Source organism: Opisthocomus hoazin, chromosome 4 (genome assembly GCF_030867145.1).
Source record: "Opisthocomus hoazin isolate bOpiHoa1 chromosome 4, bOpiHoa1.hap1, whole genome shotgun sequence".
NCBI classification, from domain to species: Eukaryota; Metazoa; Chordata; class Aves; order Opisthocomiformes; family Opisthocomidae; genus Opisthocomus; species Opisthocomus hoazin.
This window is the reverse complement of record NC_134417.1, coordinates 55,340,241-55,359,930: the sequence shown is the minus strand read 5'-3', so window position 1 is coordinate 55,359,930 and position 19,690 is coordinate 55,340,241. Positions and strand designations below refer to the sequence as shown.

At 39.9% G+C, this 19,690-nt stretch overlaps 1 protein-coding gene across 1 annotated transcript in view; it reads left to right on the top strand.

Annotated features, from left to right (window-relative positions):
• The window catches only part of WIPF3 (WAS/WASL interacting protein family member 3), a 38,935-nt gene that overhangs the window by 3,247 nt on the left and 15,998 nt on the right, over window positions 1-19,690 (top strand). Inside the window, 1 exon segment of the mRNA XM_075419081.1 lies at window positions 10,896-11,029. Within this exon segment, the coding sequence (XP_075275196.1) occupies window positions 10,949-11,029 (81 nt within the window). The 5' untranslated portion in view covers window positions 10,896-10,948.

The window sequence follows — 19,690 nt, the reverse complement described above, 5'->3', positions numbered from 1 at the left end:
TTTCTGAAAATTGGCTCATAGTAGCAGAACCTTAATGGGATGTCACAGTTGCTTTTTCATCTGTGGTCGTTCTGTGTCAGGGTTGTCCGCTGGCTTTGTAGCCAGGATGAACAGTGATGTAAACGGTGCACTATGTTTGCAAACAGAGAAAATGTACTCAGGGCTTCCAAATCAGAGAGTTAAAAATAGCGTCTTTTAACATAAAATTTTATTCTTTTGAGTATGCCCACCTTAATTTGACATCTGGGTATCGTCAAGTGGACTTGTTCAGTATTGCATACATGACAGCTGCAAAGCCACCTTTGGAATGCTTCGAAAGTTGTGTGAAACAACTAAAGAATCTTCATAAGGTGTGAAAAGCATGTTTTCATGCCTTGGTAATTCGGACAACAGCTGAAATGGATTTCCTTTAGACTACCAGAAATATCTCTCTCTCAGATAAGATCACGCGTGGGGAGCCTGATTCTTCTTCACATTGACCCTGTGTCATCTTTCACTGCTGTTACAGATACATAACCCTCTGTGATGATGTTGGTGTCATTTTGTGGCCAGCCCAGGCAGGGGAGAGCAACAAACCAGCTACACTATAGCTACAGTGTTAAGTGATAATGCAAAGTGAAAAGCAGAGCAAAACTGGACCAAAGGTACCCACAAGATGAAGTTCACGAGACATAAGAAAATTTAGCATGAAAGCATGAAAGCACTTGCTCAATCTTGGCATTGCTCTTACGGATGTCCAAGCAAACTACCTGCTGTGTCTGCTCTGTAGCCTCCGTGTAACCGATACGCTGGATCCTTCGTTTACACTGTTGGCAACTGCAATGTCTGCCTTGATAAATTAAAGCGTTGGCTAGAAATTACAGTGCTTCTGCTTGATTCATGATAGGGGTAAAATGCTTCCTTCTAGATGAAAAAAAAAGTGAATGAATGGTTTTAGAGATAGTAACCCCTTTGTGTTGGTCCCTTTCACGACGTATATGCAGGTCTGTAAATGACTGCTGTACCATTTAATTTTTTCTAGTTACTGTATCATGTTTTACTCTCTTCATTACAAGTAACAAAAAAGTTAAAAAAGGAGAGCAGAATATGGTATCAGATCACAAGGGAGGGATCTTTTTTGGGCATCTTTTGTTCCTCCTTCATATCCACTTGTTTGAAAGGTATTACGTTATCGCTTTCCTAACTGGCGTAGTTTTGTGCAGTGAAAAATGTACATGCACCAGTGCTACTGACTGCATATAAAATAGTCCTGGCAGGTTTTGGGCTTTTGTCCAAGTCAGTTACACTTTCGTTGTATGCTAAAGCAGAAAAGAAATAGCACTATAGCTGTACAAAATCTATAGATCTGCTGTGTTAGTTGAGTAGACACATAAAGAAAATCATGAGGTGCAGCAAAGGTAAGCCAGGCTTGCATATCAGGAGAACAGACTGGTTTTTTAGCAACTTATTTTCAGAGGGAAAGTTTGCTCCTCTTGGGGATGCGTGAATCACTGTGAAAATATCTGTCAAATTCTGCCTAGGATTTGAACAGAAAGTTGCTTCAATTGATCAGTTGTGTGAGTACGAGCAGCATGACACACGTTAGTGATGTTACTTGTCTTGCTGCAGCTTGTATTGCTTATGTTCAGAATTAAACCCCAAAGAAGTAACCTCACCTCTACTGAAAACAAAGGAAAAATAATAAGTAGTGGATTAGTCCCTAAATTAGTAAATTGACTGAGGAGGTGGAGACTATCTCTGTAGTGTACTGTGCGAGTGACAGATGTGGGGCCCAACAGGGCATTTAATGCAGAGTGAAAGCCTTTTTTTAGCCAGGAAATGACTAAGTAGCAAGGAAATCATGCAAAAGCGGATTGTACAAAATATTCTTGGATCAAGTGATCATGAGTTTACATTGACTTAACAGTAGGATAAATGGTGCAGTGCCATGCGGGGATACTTGAGCTTGCCCTGAACAAGCTGTACCAGGAGCTGCAAAGGCCTGGTGTAGCTGCACAGTGTGTATGCTGTGGGTGCTTTGCTGCTTTCTTCTGCCCAGACTGTTTTACCTTCTTGTTTTTCTCCAATATTTCAGTCTTTTGTCGAGTCCATCAGGTGAGGCTTTATACGTTGGCACTAATACTTATCGGCTCTGGCCAGGATATATCTCCTGGTACCTCGTAGAATCACATTTCCATTTTTTCAGAGCTGGATGAGCGTAGTTCTGCATTTCTTCTGTTTTTCTCAGTACTAGTAACCTATGCTGAACCTCTAGTATCACCATGCTGAGTTATATATTTTTGCACCATGTGCAGTGTTTCTTTCCCCAGGGCAGACAACTCTACCTGTTAAATGAATTGGCTCCGTTTGTCTTGCCTTGCGTCAGCAGCAGGCAACGGGTGAGGTGAGTGGCGAAAAGAGCAAAGACAAAGAAGAAAGTGGAAAGGGGGAAATGGAGCGATTGGTAAACCACTAGAAAAGGGGAGAAATTTTCACAGAGAGAAGTAAAGAAAGAGAAGGACCAAATCCATACTGGTAAAAGTGAAAGGTGGAGTCCAAAACCAGCGTAAAACTTGACTCCAGGGTTGGTAGAGACAAGTGAGTCCTCGTCTTGCCCCTGGCTGGTCTGACGGTAGCAGATACTGGCTGCACTGGAAGTATTCCTGGGACCTGCTTCTGGCAGCTGATTCTGATCTGCTGGTTGGAAGAAGGGAAATTGTAGAAAACCACTTCACTCCTTTGTGTCTATGATAGACGCAACTTCAGAAAAAATCTTCTATTGCCAGTTAATCCCTAGAATGACTTTCCTTCTTCAGCAGGCAGCAAAGTTGGTTGATGGTGTTTGGATTCCTAGTGTCCGTTGCTTATGCCGTGTGTACAGGTAGGTATCAATCACATTGTCCTCTCTGAATATAAGGACTTTCACAAAGAATTGCAATGAAGTGCTTTAATAAATGAAAGGGCTGAATCTTCAATTTAATGAAATTCATATTGTTTCTTCTGAGAACTTTGTTTTACTAGCACTTCAGAACTAGGCCTACAAATCAAAATATGTTTTTTAAGGTATTTTCTACAGAATTAACAGTTGCAAATAACGTTGCCATTTGTTGTTCTTTGTAAAAAATGAAATCATTGTCCTGAGTACATGGAGGTAAGTTTGGAGCGAGCTATTTTGTCCATTGCCTTTAAAAACACCTAACAATTTTCTGTACAAGAAAGCATGTTTACACTTTTATGCACATAGGAAGTTTTATAAATATATCAGCTATGACACTTAAGGAGCACTAAGAACACTTTGCTTTTTGTTTCAAAAACAAAAAGTTTAGCAGGGCTTTCTTAATAACATGGGGTTTTATACACCTTTTGCTTATAAGGATGGACGCCTTAACCTGCTGTAAAGAACATCTTAAGATGAAGTTATCAACTATGTCATTGAAACAGAGCAGCAATTTTCCACAAGATTGACAGATAAGCGTGTGAAAGAAGAATGTATACGTATGTTCAGAAGTTGTAGTTTAATTTGTCAGGACACTAGGGCTAGTGTTTTTATAATTACAAATAGATTTGTAGGGAAATGAAGTAATCACAACTTCACTGAAAATTCAGATCAAAGCTTCCTGCTCCTTGCTTCGAGGTGAGGATTTCCCTGGCAACTTATTCCTGTGGGTGACCAGGCTATCACCTGTTACATCCCTTATGAAAGACAGTTCTCCTTGCACCAGATAGTGACCACAGCCTGTGCTGGGACATGACACTGATACTGTATTGTTGGGAAGGATAGCTCATGTTGAATTGCCAGATTTATTTTCCTTGCACTGCAAGTACTGGACTGTGTTTCTCAAGCTGGTAGATAGCCTGACGTGGCATGCATACAGGTTTCTATGAATTTATATTTCCAAGATGGAAAGCTGCAAAAATAGCATCTCTGATGAAACATCATGTGGCTGAAAGTGAAAATTTTAGAATTATTTGAGGCATGGATTTTGAAACTCCTGTAGTCTTCTGATACCCCCATTTGCAAATTCTTCTCACTTGACTGGCATTTGAAAACAGACATTGGTTGAGCTGAGTACAGGAAATATAAAAAAGCAAGATGCTGGATACTGCCTTGTCTGGGTTTTCTGTTGTGATGCTAGCTACTTAATTGGAAAGCAAAACTTTCTCTGTTGGGAGAATTGATTAAACAACTTGAGGAATTTCTTCAGTGGAAACCATTCCTTGTACAGGTATACTTTTCAAATATCTCTATATTATATGAATGATATTTAAAAACCATATGAATAACTATAAAGAAATACATTAAGAATTATGTGAAAACATACGATTTACTTGTCTGCAGAGACCACAAAACTTGCAAGTGTTAACTTGAAACATCAGATTGCCTCTACTAAGAGAGCTTGAGTGCTGTTCACGGTGAAACTCTTGAGGAGTATAAAAGTAAACAGTTGTCTACAGAATGTGGCATTGACCTTGAACTTCACTGAGCTGCACTTTCTTTATTTAGCTTAGGCCAATGATTAACGCTGCTAATGACTGTGTATCGAATTTGCCACTGTTTATGTATCTGGCAGTGAAATAAGCTATGTCTGTCTTTGTGTGGATGATGCAGTGTATTGAAAGGAAACTCTTTGTATAAATTGTTTCCTTTGCAAAGTTAGGCCTTCGTGTAAGTCCTAATTGCTTCTAATTTATTTGTCTTTAGACTCTTTTCAGGCTGACACTACAGTAGGCATAATATATTTCTTCTTCTTAATGTGTCGTTCTTTTCTCTTACTCCTTATTTGAAAGAGGATGACAAATTCTCTTATTCTGCTCCCTTATAGCAATTAGCCTTCTATTGCAGATCCCCACAGAGCAGAGGAAGCTACACCCTGAAATAGTCATGCATAGGGACATGAAGTCATCTGCGCAGCTTCGCCTCTGAAGGGAGGTTTTAATTTCTGGCCTCAGCACCACAGGGAACCCAGCAGAGAGGTCTGCCCACAGCACACATGGAAGCACGGCATCTTCAAACTCCTGTAATCTGTGCTAGGTCAGATTTGGTTTGTTGCAGTGTTGTCAGGCTCCTGATGGAATAAGCGTCACGCTGTTTTTTCACACAGAAAGGGGATGCAGCCTTTAGCTGGATCAATCCTGGTGGAAATACTCCAAGCTGAGGAGAACTTACGTTCCTTGGCTTAAACACAGGATGCTGTCGTGCTGGGAAACAATCCCACAGACCCTATGTAGGCGAATGCTGCTTAAGAGTGTTTTATTCGATATTAAATGAGGAAGAGCCCCCAAGATTTGTATGTTTCAATGGAACTGAAAAAGCTGGATTCTGCCTTTAGTTGCAGTGATATAAATGATGGCTGAGGGCAGAAATTTGTCTCATAAGCTGTATACAGTTCAGCTACCTTCTGTTAGGAAATGGAGAAAGGCTAGAGTTTTATTAGTCAGCTGTAGGAATGTACCTGTGAATGTCTTAAAATATATATATAGTAAGGTGGGTATGTATATGAGCGTTTTGTGTTTCTCATGAGCTGTAAAAGGAGATTGTAACAGTTTCACGCTTCTGGTCTTAAATTTCTCAAATACAGCGAAGACTGTCAAGTATTTTGCGGATGGGATTATTTTTGCAGGGGGGATAAAGACTGCGAGGCTACTCAGAGGCTATACCTTGATTCTTCCTTGTTCTGTTCTCTAAACACAAAAAGTCATTCACACTGAAAATGGTAGAAAGAAATGTAGCATGTGGTGCTTAACAATTACATGATTTGATTCTGTTATAACTAAAATCTAAACTGCTTCGTTCCAAAAAGAAGTTTTTTCCAAGTCATTTCCAGTTGTGTGATAGTGACAGCAGAAAAACTGATCTGTGTAACACGTGTCTGCTCTTATCTGTTTTTGTTCTCTTCTCTGCCTCTACATGTGTTGTACTGTCTTTAAAAGATCTGCAGTGTGCTTGTACCAGTGAGTTCAGCTGTTCTTCAGTGATGTTTGACAGGAGCAAATGGGGGCACAATTAGGCTCATTGTCTACTTTTCAAATGATGAAAGTAAAGCAGGTGCTTATTAATGCTGTTTCTCCTGTGTGATATAAAAATTCTTCTAGTTTTCTGTTAAAATATAAGGATTTAAAAGCTATAACTCATAAATCATATTTGATTCTGTAAAAGATGATTAAAAGTTAAAAACAGAGTTTGGGGTCTACTTTTATTCTTCAGTTTTTCATCAAGAAAATAAGACCAATATAGCAGATAAGCTTTCTTGCACACATGTGAAATAGCTACTCCAGCCTTCCCTTTGAAGGAAAAGAATCTGTACATTTGCCCAAAGCTGAATTACCTACCTCAGTGTGTGTGGTTTTAATGACTGCAAATCCAGTAATAATTAATCAGTTATTTTGCAGTCCTTTCTCCAAATTGATTAAAAGGGATGCATTTTCATTTCCTACTCTGTTGTTATACAGTAATGAATATACCACCTAAAGACCTAAGGACTATAGCCATATAAAAGAAAAAAGGAATGCTACTAGTTAAGAAATAATTTTGTATGTAAATGCGTATTATGTGCATTTAAATAGTTGTGATTTTTTCCTGTGTCCATTCCCCTTATAGACGTCATTCCAGATGGAAGGCACAGCTGTTCCATGCCTTGCCTTTCCATGATGGGTGAAGGTGTTTTAGCGTAGCCTTTGCAGACAGACCTGTGGTGGTCCTGCTGGGCGTCAGGGTGGCAGGAGATGTGCCAGCTGCGGTCCAAAGACCGTGTTGTTTCTTAGTGTGGCTCTGTGCTCCCGGCAGGGCTTTGTCACAGTGTGAGCCCAGCACTGTGGCAGTGACTCTTTAGAAGGAGACCTTTGTGAAGCGCTTGGATCAGAGCTTGTGTGCATCTGGTGGCTGGGCAAGGTGAGACCAGAACTACATAAAAGCTTAGGCAGAGGTTTTGGGTTTCCCACAGGTGAATCCAGCACAGGACTGAGCGAGCTGTCCACGAAGAAGAAAGATCTGCATCTACTCTGTCTTGTCTGACGCTTCAAAATGGAAGTCTGGGTGAAGACTTTATTTGGGCCTTCAGAAATTTGGCACTTGAGTTCTACATTGAGAACTGCGCTGCTGTTTTTACTTAAACCCAGCTGCTATTCCAGCAAGCACAGGGAGAAGAAGCAAGGAACAGCCTGTGACACTTAAAATTACCAGTTCTAGAATTACCCTTCGCAAGAGGACAAAAAAAGACCAATTGTTTTGAGATCAGAGAACAGTAATAATGTTCACTGACTGATGGGACGACTTGTGAGAAGTAAACCAGCTCAAAAAGTATAATTAGTCCTTGTAAATGTGCTTCTGAATTATAATTCTTACATTTCACAAAGCTGATGCTGAGAGGTAGGAGAAATTATTTTGCTTGGTGCAAGGTAGAATCATCTGCAGTGGAGTGCAAATGGGATCAAACTAAGAAGAGGAGAAATTAGGCTGAGTGTCAAGCAATCTGTACTACGAGAGTTATTTGACTGTGAAAGAGCTTCCCAAGGGAAATAAGACAAGCCACATTATTTAGGACACCTAAAATTAGACTTCAGAAAGCACTAAAAAAAATGTACAACCTTGCTTTGGTAGGGAGGTGGACTAGAAAAGGCAGGGTTTGGGATTTTCTTCTTTTGCAATAAGTTCTGCAATATCTGGGCCTGATGCTGTTCTGTGATGTGGAAGTCAAGGGAAGGTTTACATTATTTTTGCCTGAGAAAACTGAGGCTAAACCTATTGCTAACTTTTAAAACTCAAATACCTTTATATTTCTGAATATTTTGGCATATTTCTGGCATTTCCCTCTTGTCTGCCTTTTAACAGGCACTAGAACTGGTCAACATGATACTCCTTTTTTGTTCCCTAAGTCAGGATTTATTTAGCTTACAATGTGCAAAACCGTAATCCTGATATGCTCTGAAGCTATTATTTGAAATTGCCAGCCATGTTTTAACTAGCAACTTGATGGGGGGAAGAGGCAAATGAAATCCAGTCTTTAACCAAGAAATGGAGGCCTCCAAATACGTGTGTTGATATATTCAAAGTGTTGCAGTCTTCTACATAATTTTCTTTAAATACCAACTGCACGTGAGATAGGTGCAGTGATACAAAAGAGGTTCTCATATCCAGTCCTGCACATTAAAATGTGTAGATCATGTAGTTATGACTAAATTTTAAGAGACAATTTTTTTAAAAATTTTAAATTAGTTTGAAGATGCCTACCTTTATCTACATACAGTCTTTCTTTGCTATCAGTATCTTTTGTGTGAATGACAGCACTCCTTCCAGCCCCACTTGAACAAATAGAATCCTTACATGGAAACTGTTGCTTCATTGCGTAGGTCGTCTTACATATGATCCCCTTCACGCTGTAATAGTACCAGTACAACCACCATATGAATTTGTCTTTGGGCACAAAAGCATGCCAGGATCAGGACATCCAGCCTCTCAATTTGTGATAAGAGGCAAAGGAAGGTGCATACACAGAGTTTTCTGAAGGGTAGTTCATTTGTAGACGATTTGAAACAGCATGGGAGGTAAGCTATAGGGTGTCTCCGGCATTTCATTCAGGGGCTATGTGGTACAGCCCCCTGAAATGCATTCTTCTGCTCCATCAGTGGACAAGAGGAATCAGGATAGGGGAATGGGATTCATGGTGGAGCCAACACTTGCTATGCACGGAATTGTGGTTTGTAGATGGCCACACAGTTTCTAGTCTTGGAACTTAGGCTGCATCACTTGGAGCTATGGGTGCTGGGGCTGGTGAGAGAAGCAGCTAGAAGAGTCAACTGGTTGCATTTCAGATTGTGACTTCTAAATACCAAGAGCCGATTCCCATTTCATTTCTCCCACTGCTGCTCGCCTCCAGTGTGCTTTACCTCCTGCTGCCATGCACATGGTCTGCCACAGAAGCGTGGGCTGTATTTTTTTTTCTGATTTGACTAAGAACGTATTTCCCAATCTAAATCCTTAATGAAGACAAAAGGCCTGTATTGCAGGGTAGGAAGATACTAACCCGAAACATATTATTAGCAGGGAAGACTCATTCTCCTTATGTCCATGTTTTTGAATGGCTTAATTGAGGAAAAGAGATAACTTCTGATAAAAGCTTTCTGCACAGGGCAACAATGAGGATGGAATGGTGGAGATGCTGCGATGCTGGCTTTCTTGGAAAGCTTCATTAAGCCATTATCAAAGTGATTGTAACCAATTCTGTTACAGATCCAGAGTGCTTTGATATGCTAGTTCTTTGCATAGCAATTTCTCAAGGGAGAAAGCAGATGCTGCAGAGGGTCTGCATAGTTAATTTTTGATTGATCTCCCTAAAGTATTTTACAGTATTTACGGCAGAAGGAAAATACCCAGATATTATCTGGGTGTTGTTCACATGCACTGGCTAGGAAGTGGACAAGGCTGCAGGTACCTTTTAACTTCACTGCCTCTTCCAATCTACCCCTCTCTAATGAAACAGCCAAGTATTCCCCTAAAGACTGGAACTTGTCCTCTGTCGTGGAGCTCTCCAGATTGAACTGTCTCATTTCTCCTGCTTACACAGGTGATTCTTAAATTACTAGACTGAAAGGTTTCAGGCAGCTGGAAAAGCATAAACAGAGTGCCTGCTTTTAAGAAAGAAGGGAAGGATGAGGGGAGGAGGGCCTGGGAATTGCAGCCCTTTCAACTTAATGTAAATTTCTAGAAAAATATCAAGATCAGTAAAATGTTTCTAAATGCCTGGAGGAGACAGGAAAACAAATTATGATCTACAGAGAAGTATAAAGAACAAAAGTGTCAAATCAATGCGATTTCCTGCTCAGGTAAAGCCTTACAGAATGGAAAGAAATAGCAGATGTTGTATTTTGCGTTATTGTAGGGCTTTTGACACTGTTTTGCATGACATTGTGGATAGCCTCAGAAGAGAGTCTTGACACAATGGACATAAAACTAGATGTAAAACCATGTTTGGAGCATTTGTCCAAGAGTCACCATTAAAATAAAAGAAGTTATTAAGTATGGCTTGCAGAGAGCCCTCTTTGGCACTGCCTAGTACTTTGATTTGCAGTTTTACTGATGAAATACAGGGTTGCTTGTTAACTTTACAGATGACTTCAGACTGAGAGGGGATGCAGTTATGTCGGGGTCTGGGTTAGAGATGGAAATCAGTGAGTGATGCCCTGTCATTCTGCAGGAAATTTAAAAAGAAACCCAGAACAACATACAGCTTTTGTTGGAAGATGTGTCTTTTTAGTCATTGTATTACGAAAGAATTGTGAAAAGTTAACATTTTAAAATGGCAGGAACACACATGTGACTTTAATGGCTGACATGCTTGGTCCTTATATGCTGTCATTTAGTAACAGAACTATATTTAATGAAACTTTAACTTTTAGAATTATGACTTCATTTATCATTCAATCCTGTCCTTTTTTTCTTTTTTCTTTTTTTTTTTTTAATAACATGGGAGCAAGTCCACTGAACCCTACAAAGTTCCTTACTCTATCCTTAGAGCAGCAAAACTCTAGCTTAAAGTCAAAGTTTTTGTCCCAGCAGGAGTGTCGACATGTGGTCGACTGTGATTTGTTCTCTGCAGAGCTGTGTTTCAGGGTTATGGGCTAGGTTAAGACAAGGCGTAATAGTTAAAGCTGGACAGGCTGGCATCTATGTATTTGGTATTCATGGCACTTATCCAGATCTGTGAGCTTGCTCTTTAGATGAGTGTTGTCATCAGAGAACTATAATGAGGCTGTTCGTACTGTAGTTTTGGAAGCAGTGCAGTATAAAAGTCTTCAGTCTGCTGAGAGCTAGAAATTTGGCTGATCTTCAGCTTACAGTGTATAAACACGTTCCTCCTCTTTTTTTTTTTTTTCTTTTTATTTCTCCCACTTTTTGTTCTCCTCCCTTCCTTCCCCTCAAGGACATAGACTGGCTGTATTTTTCATAACTGCGTGAAGCTAGAAATCTTAACGGATGCCTGTGCCGCCGCCGCCACCACCTCCTCCTCCACCGCCTCCACCACCTTCTGGAGGGCCCCCTCCGCCACCGCCTCTGGTAAGATTGACTTTTCCTCTCTATTAGCAAAAGCTTAGTTATAGTAGCCATCCAAGAGCCCTCAGAGTTTTGGTATGGTTATTCATGGCAAATATCTGGGGCAGATGCTTGTTTTGCTGGCTTTTGTTCTTCTGTTCCTTAGAGCTGTGGTCTCCAAAGTGAGGCGCATGAGATGATCCATTGGTGTAAGGAAAAAAATACTAGAACTTCAGTCATAAATGTGTGCAATTTTAAATAAATATACGTATATTGGGGTGCATGCTCAAAATTTTTTTTACTGCTAGGGGTATGGGATCAAAAGTTTGGAGACGATTGCATTAGAGTGCATGAGGTAAGAATTTAACATTTGTGAGTATTTCTCCAGCCGCAGGGAACTCCTTTTTGTATTGGTAATGTGCAGGTGGTGAGCGTTAATGTCTTCATCCTCTTTCTTGCAGCTTCTGTTAAGACTCACAGCGTTCAGCTGTAGGTGTTGCACTTTCTAGCACATGCGGTCTTCCCGGGGATACAGCACAATATGCTTTTATACATGTGCAGGAACAATTACTGCTTGCAACAGATCATTACTCTGTGTGCCGTGAAGTAGAACATGTGCCCTGCCAGCACTTTTGCAATAAGAGGAGGATGCTCTGAGTGGAGCTTCAGGGTATTACATTTTCATACCTTCACAATCAATTATTGTAGCTATGATAAAACATGTTTAAGTCATTCCTTGTATTCTGCAATCGTTTGTTCATAGCCTGTTTCTGCACTAAAATTCTTAGACCATTTTTGAAATAGTGAAACCTGGCACAGTTGTGTTCAACACATAAAATCTCTCCTGACTTTTTTCATCTCTTTCTGTCACTGCTGTACTTATTTGAAGTGTGTGTTAGTCCCTGTGGCAAAACAGTACATGGTACTTCAAATGTACTTCAAATTATTACTGTATTTTTTGGAAGAACTTTATTTCTCCCTTGCATTCTCTGGCATGCCTGCCTATTCTGTTCCCATGAAGGTCTGTTGATTTTGTTTGATAATGTTCTTATATTACTTTCTTCCAGGAAGAGGTTTCGCTGTGTGTTTCTCTTTGCTACTTTGCAGGCTGCACCATTCTGCAAAACTCTCCATGAATTATGGAGATGAAGAGGAGGAAGATAAAGACAGCACATGAAATAAGCAGTGCTTGATTCCTTTTATGATTCTGTTTTAACTTTGGGCACCACGAGCAGTGTTTTCACTTAGCAGCTCTTCTGGATTGGTACACAACCTGTAGTTAGATACTGAAATTAGTGGGCTGAATTTTGTGAGCAATTCAATGCCCACAACTGCAGTTAAAGTCAACAGAAGCTGCAAGTGTTCTTATCCTAATAAATTTAGCTCAGTAAGTATCTAGAGACATTTTTAGACTGTTCTAACATATGCCAATTGTAAAAGAGTGGAAAAAGCTAAGGGGACCCCTAAGGACCAGTATGAACAAATTTGGGTTTTTGTTTCCCTCCTTTTCTGTTGACTAAAATCACTACAATGATAGGGTTTTGATACAAGAAGGCTTATACAGTATTCCAATATTTTAAATAGATCATTCTATTTGAAATCTGATGTTCTGTAAGACATACAGAATTTAGGGTCAGTTTTATCTTCGTCATATGATACGAACTGAACATATTTCTAATTAATGTCTGATATTAAAGCTTTCCAAGTGTTGACACTGAAAAGAGCCCATGAACCAACATAAAGAATTAGTAAAAGAACATGACAGAACATTGTTTTTTCTGTAACAGCAAAGGATTTTTCTCTGTCAAAACTGAATGAGAGAGGGCTAACTGAGGGGATCTGTAGTCTGCCGGGTGAGTTCAGCAAAGGTACAGTGTGAGAGAGAGTCAGCTCTTCGGCTGGGGCCAAGTTGCAGAGTAAAATCTTGTAATTGGAGAATCCATGAAAACTTGCTACAGACCCTATTTGCTTTTACTAGGAAGCTATTTTCTAGAAATTGGCATCTGTCTTTTACAGCTGCTAAACTGCCCAGCTGTTGTTACAGCTGCTAAATCTACAGTTGGAGGGTGGAATAAGAAAAAATTCTAACAAGCATGTAGCTTTAAGGAAAACCTTCAAAACAAATATAAGTTTTATTTGGCCAACACCTGGAAATGTTCCAAAGTAAACAGCACTGTGATTTTTATTATACTGATATAATGAAACCAGAGTAACATTTACATGTTAGCAATTAAAAGTGAGGTTTTAATTTTGCTAATGATATACGGGTGAGCCACTAGTTTAACTTACTTGATTTATGTTAAAAGAGAAATGTCTGTGTGTAGGTTGAGGTTTTAGAATCCTGCTACTTTGTATGATGCCATTGCATGGGTACCATAGACTTGTCTTGCTTTTCTATTTATATTGATAATAGCCTACTTTCCTCTTGCTTTCATTGTTAATAGATTTTTAGCAGAAGTAGTCACCACATTATCTTTTTTTCTTGCTCATTTTCTTAGTGAATATTATGACCCATGGTCCCAAATTATTTTTCAGTCCTTACTTCATTGAAATCCTAAGCACTGTTGGAATTTGACTTTTTTGTACTGTTAACTCGCTCTTAAGGCAGAAGAAAGTTAGGTTCTTTACTACTGTTTTCAAAGGTTTTGGACTTGCAGATATTCTGTAAGCACTTGTACCAAATTCTGCTCACAAATGTTGTCGCAAGGCAGTACTAAAGTTACTTGGAGGTGGTATTTAAGACATGTGAGGAGCCACCTGTGCCCAACAGCTGAAAAGCTACTGGTGTTAGAGCATACTTAACGGAAAACAAAGTGGATTTTTCAGGGGGGAATGGTAGGGTATCTGCAGTAGCAGATGTAGGTGGCTGAGTCAAAATGTAAATACAGTTAATTGGATTAATTGAGCATGTCTTCAACTGCCTGCCTTCCGGGGGTCATAGCTAAAGATGAGAGGGATGAGTAGGCAGAACAAAGCTGTGCCCCAACATATTTTCTGGTACTGGCTTACAGAATTCAGATCTTTTCTCCTTCCCTTCTCCCCTCCACCCTAATAAAGGAAACTTGGAAAAGAGGCATTAGGACGCCTGTCCTAAATCTCTTTCAGTTTTATAGGCATATGTGCATCATGTGGGAGATTCTTTTCATAGTTTTTTTTATTCTGTTTTTTTTTCTTCAAAGCTCTCTGCTCCTGAAAAACTTCTTTTTATTCACCTTCTATTTCTTTTTCCCCATTTTCCTTTCAGTTTGCCATATGAGGCATTCTGGTTAGTTTTGGTTGCCGTATTTCCCAGAGTAGATACCACCACTGAGACTGATTAAAATTTTTCTCTGCTTAATCTCCCAGGAGAGGATCAAGAGAGAATTTTGCTTTTATAACTTACGTTCACTTTTTATGTGCAGTGGAGTCTGCTCACTGCTGTGCAGCCTTTGTCTGTACATTTGAATTCCTAATGTTATGATCAGTCATCACCTATTAAAATGTTAATATTGAAGGAAGTGTGTATGTGTAGCAGCCCTGCTGGGTTGTACCTTATTCAGACAAGATGTTTGTTTAATGATTCATATGTTTGTGGAGTTTAAGAAAATACTTCTATTCTCTTTAGAATTGGTATTATTACAGTCTTAGCATAGAAATTAACCCCCAAAAAGTCATGGTGGATCAAATGATTAAAACCGGTAAAGTAGCACCAGGAGTTTATTTGTGTTATTGGCATACCGAAAACTAGGAGAGCAGGAGAAGAAAGCAATATGCTTACTTTGGTGAGAGAAATGTGAAACTTGAAATAATGGTAAACACTAGACTGACATGTAGATTAATCTTAATGATTACTGCATTCTTATTTAGTTAAAAAAAGAAACAGAATTTCTGTTGTAGATAAGCATATGTCTGTGTTTACCAAGTTTGTTATTCTGACCTTATTTTCTATTGTAATAAAAAACTCAGAAGAGCAATTCCTCATGGTATAGCACTGTGATAAATGCAGAATTTACACAGAGGTAGTATTTCCAATGTTAAGGAAAACATCAGCTGATAGATTTCCTTGGGGGGATGATTTTTTTTCCCCTCCTTCAAGCAGTTGTCAGAGTGGAAACCTTGTCGAGCTGTTTTCCCCAACCTTCCCAAGAAATTCAGAGAGCTACAGTCCTTATCTGAAGTTGTGTGGGAATTAGTTTTGCTCCTATGACATTTAGTACTACTGTTCTTTGGAAGAGAAAAAACAACGTATGTAAAGCAGCTTGGCTGAAGATACTGATGATATATGGCATTTTGATTTGGTCTTACCAAATATAATATGAGAAAGAAAATGTGCGCATTTAAGTGTGGATATGCATAAACGTGTGTGCATGCCTGCTGTTTGTTTATTGTAAAAATGAAAGTAATTTCTCAAGTTTCCATTCAGACCCCTAGGCGTGCAAGCAGAACACTGCGAGCTTAACAGAATCATACATAGTGCCAAATACAAAACATTTAGGAATGTGTTTATTAAAATTTTATGCGAGCTGTGAAGAAGATGAGATTTAGTACTTTGTCATGAAGTCCCCAGGTCAGGAGATACTAAATCATAATATTTATTGCTGCTAGGTAAAACATACCAGAGCAAGTGAGAGTGCAGGCTTGGTAATCTTGTTCATGACTGGCCATCATACAGACTGTGCTGAGGCTGGGCACGGTGCAGCTGAAACTTTTGAGAACGCTTTGTTCCAGCCAAAATAAATGAACTGGTTTATAGTGTTTTAATAAGGCATCACATCTCACACCAGTCTGCTTTCATAAAAATGTGAGAGGCAACTATGTAGAAAAAATGTTGTGTCTTTGTGTGGTTTATTTGACTTAATTTTCAGATAGTGGAAAATGTGGGATTGCATAGCTGTGGCATCTTGCTGCTGTAGCCTTCTACTCTTGTAGCCAACAAATACTGAAAGGGTAAGTGGGAGCTATGAAAAGTGAGGAAGATGTAAAGAAAACATAAATACTAGGCTGGCGTTGCTCCATGTGTTTCATCTGGACAGGTACAGGGGCATGTACTGCATAGGTGCTAATCTTGAATGCTTTACTTGAGATCTCTTAAGTCACCACTTTTCATGTATTTAGGTGGTGAGTTCTGTTTTGCAGGTTTCTTCATAGTGTCGTGTGTAGTCTGAATGGAATGGAAAGCATTTACATTTATTTTTCTTGTTCTTGCTGTCTGTTTTTAATCTGTGTAATCTTCCCTATAGAAGTATTCCACAGTATGGAAATTGAAGCGTGCCGCAGAGGTACCAGCTGTAAATGATCAAGCCCAGGTACTAGCCGTAGCCTAGCTGCAGAGAACTAATAGGTTAATTTACCATTCTAATCACAAGGTAATATTACCCTGAAAAATCAGTACCCGATCTGTAGTGTATGCAGTGGCTACATATTGAATTCCATCTGTCAATTAATATTACACTTGTAGCCCTTTAATTAAAAGGGAGCCCAGAATTATAGCAATACTTGAGTTGGACTTCTCTGCGTGGCTGGAAGGTGACATTGCAAGAAATGTTGGCTTCTCACTGTTCTCCTGTCTTGGGCCGATCATAACTTTGAATGGATGCTAAAAGGCATTTCAGAATGATCAGCGGCTTCTATACAGGTAACTGGGTAGGGCAAATGGCCTAGCATTCCTAGAACAAAGCAAGATTAAATTGTGATATGTATAGGCTCTCCCATATCGAATATTTTGTTACCGCTGCGTGTAGTAGCCCTTGTCATTCTGGGGACCCTGCGATGGTAAACAGAGAGAATAAACCAGTCGTGTCACCAGCTCCTGCAGCAGTATCTTCAGCCTTGTGCTGTTTGACATTTTCATTGCCATGCCAGGGGCTCCGATTTTCTTATTTATGTAAGAATTTTCACTTCCGTTTTAATTGACGCAGAGGAAATCTTGGGAATATAAATACCAAAAATGTAGAAATCAGAAGGTGAAGTTCAAAATTATTTTTTGAAGCCAGTCTCAGTATATTTTAGGTATCTGTCTTGTGATCTTTCTGAACTGCTGGGAAACACTTTCAGAGTAGTTTTGATTTTATATTGCCTCCATCTTGGTGGCTTCTGTTACTGCACATTTTGTGAAAGAACAGCCAGAATTTATGTGGAAAATGTGGGTGTTGGAAAGTTAAACACCGACAGAAAAGCTAAATGGCTCAGCAGGTATAAATCAGCATATTGATTCTGTTGCATTTTTGCATTGAGGTACAGAACTTTAGCAGCCCACACTGGAAACCTTTAAGTACAGCTTTGTTAATAAGCCCACTGCTCCATTTGTAGCAGAAGCAATTGAACCGTTAAGTATACACAATTTTACATTGGCTGATGGAGTGGTGCTAACATAAAATGAAGAGGGTTTTATTGGGTGCAGTGGTATTGATTACTGGTGGTGTTTGAAAGGGGCACTGGAATATCGATGCAGAAGAGAGCAACTCCTGCTGTGCTATTTTTTAATCTTTTGTTCCTTGCCATTGTGTCTGCTGGTGCACTTCACAAGCAGGTAGATGCTCGCACAGAGCAGGCCCTGGGCTCTGCTAACGCTGAAGCGCCTCATTATTTGGGACTGATGCCAGGACTAGGCAGTGGCTAAAACACCGGGAAGAGCACTGTAACAACTGTTGCACGATACTTCCCTTGCTAGACGTTGAGGAAGGAGGCTGGTGTAGACACAGCCTATCTAAGTAGACACATTTCTCGATGACCTTTTCAACCCAGCAGGTTCAGATTGCAGAACTTCGTGCGATGGAGGCTGAGATCATGGTTAATCATTCTTGAGCTGGGTGTAGATGGAGTCGTGAAACGCTGGTCCTGTCATTCTCTTGAAACAATGACTTCATTAGCTGCCAGGAAGCTATTTGGCAGGTCCCCTCGTGTGGGTTCCCTCAGAAAAAATGTTGGCTGGAGGGTGACCCTTCGCATGGGAAGTGTCTGAAGCTCAGCTTGCTAGAAGGCTGAGAGATTGCCATGTTTACCCAGGTAGACCAAGTGCCAAGAATTAATTTGTTTCATCCTATGCTACACAGCAGAAACACAAGGAGTGGTTCTGATCTTGCGATTGACTGTGCAGGTGGAGTCTTGCACTGTGGCGAGGTTTCCCATAATTAAAAAGCTTTAAATCAGAGGTCGGGGCTCTGTTGTGAATAGCTGAACTAAAATGCACACGTACCAGATCTTGCAAGCTTCTTTATCAAGGAACATTTAAAATACTTAAAAGAAGTCATGTGCTTTGTTGTTGAGACTTGTTGGATTTTTCCTTAAGCTGGAAGGGGTGATTGTTTTGGTTATTTTATTTTGCATTTGAGAGTGCATGAGTGAAACCACACCTGATACATATTTAAAGTAAATGCAAGAAGGAGGACAATGTTTTTCTCTGTTGTACTTCTGTTTGCGACTTTCTGGAAACAGAGTTTATTTGCTTATTTTAATAAGCTCCTGCATTTTGTTGCAATTGCATTTCTTGGCACGTTCACAGGGGAGACTTTAGCTGCCGGTTTGAGAATTCTTTGTAAAAGCCGTGCTCTTGCCTGCTGGGCAAACTGCTTCTGCTGCAAATAGGAAATCGTGAATTCTTGGCATAGTTCTAATCTAGTAATGGTGGATTGACCTTGGGAAAACAAGTTCCTCTGGCGTTTCAGATTTCATGTTGGGCTATAAATGCATAGATGACTTTTATAATCCTATGATATGTCAAGGAAGACATACTGGCTAGCTTAGACTGAGATTTCTGGTCATCTTCCGTATTCTACCTTGTTCCAAAACAACCTCATTCTTTTAATAAAAAATTATGACATTGTGATTTGTTTGAATGATCTGGCATCTTACGGTCAATATTTTTTTTTCTGTCAGTTCTGTTTTTGAAAAGGATGCAGTCTTTCAAGAGTTGAATTCATTAAAATACATTAGTCCTGATGCTTACAGGGATATGACTTGTGGTCAGCAGCTTGTGGTTAAGTGGAAGGACGTTACGGAGTAAGTTGCTCGCAAGCAGGTCTCCCCTTTCTCGGTCCACTCTTTTTCATCAGCTGTGTTCCCAGAAGGGTATTTTAGCAGGATGTTGCCCCTTACTCTATGTCTGTGCCCTTCAAGGCTTGTGAGCACCAACCCTGTGCCTGGCTTTCCCTCAAGGGAGCAGGAGCTTTATGGCTGGCTGGGGTCCCAGTCATCGTTTCTCCTTCCGTGCTCTCCTACTTGGAGAGCCTTGCTCTGCCATATGGGTGGTGAGAACACTCATCATCCTTCCTCAGATGATTTACCAAGCCCAAACAAGCTGTGTTTTCTTCTCCATACTCTTAGCCGTCTCTGGCATGACGCACGTACACCGTTACACAACTAGCATCACCTTTATTGTCCTCTTTCCTGAGCAATCCATATTTGTCTATATCAGAATTCCAGTCACTGTTAATATAGGAATAATATTTGGGGTGCTTTTTTGTTATATTCCCAGCTGTGCAGGCTCTTCCTGGATGCTTTGCATGTCCTTGAATTAAGGTTTAGATGTTTCAGTTGTCTCTCACTGTTGATGCATGGTTTCTTTGGCCAAACTTGGCACTGTCACATCACTGACTGCATTTGCCCTGTCTGCTGTTCTACATGCTGGTTTTAATGATCCATTGCTATGTTTGTAGACTTGTTCTTTGGCATTTCTTAGTTCAGGTTTGGTCTCTGAATCATGCCAGA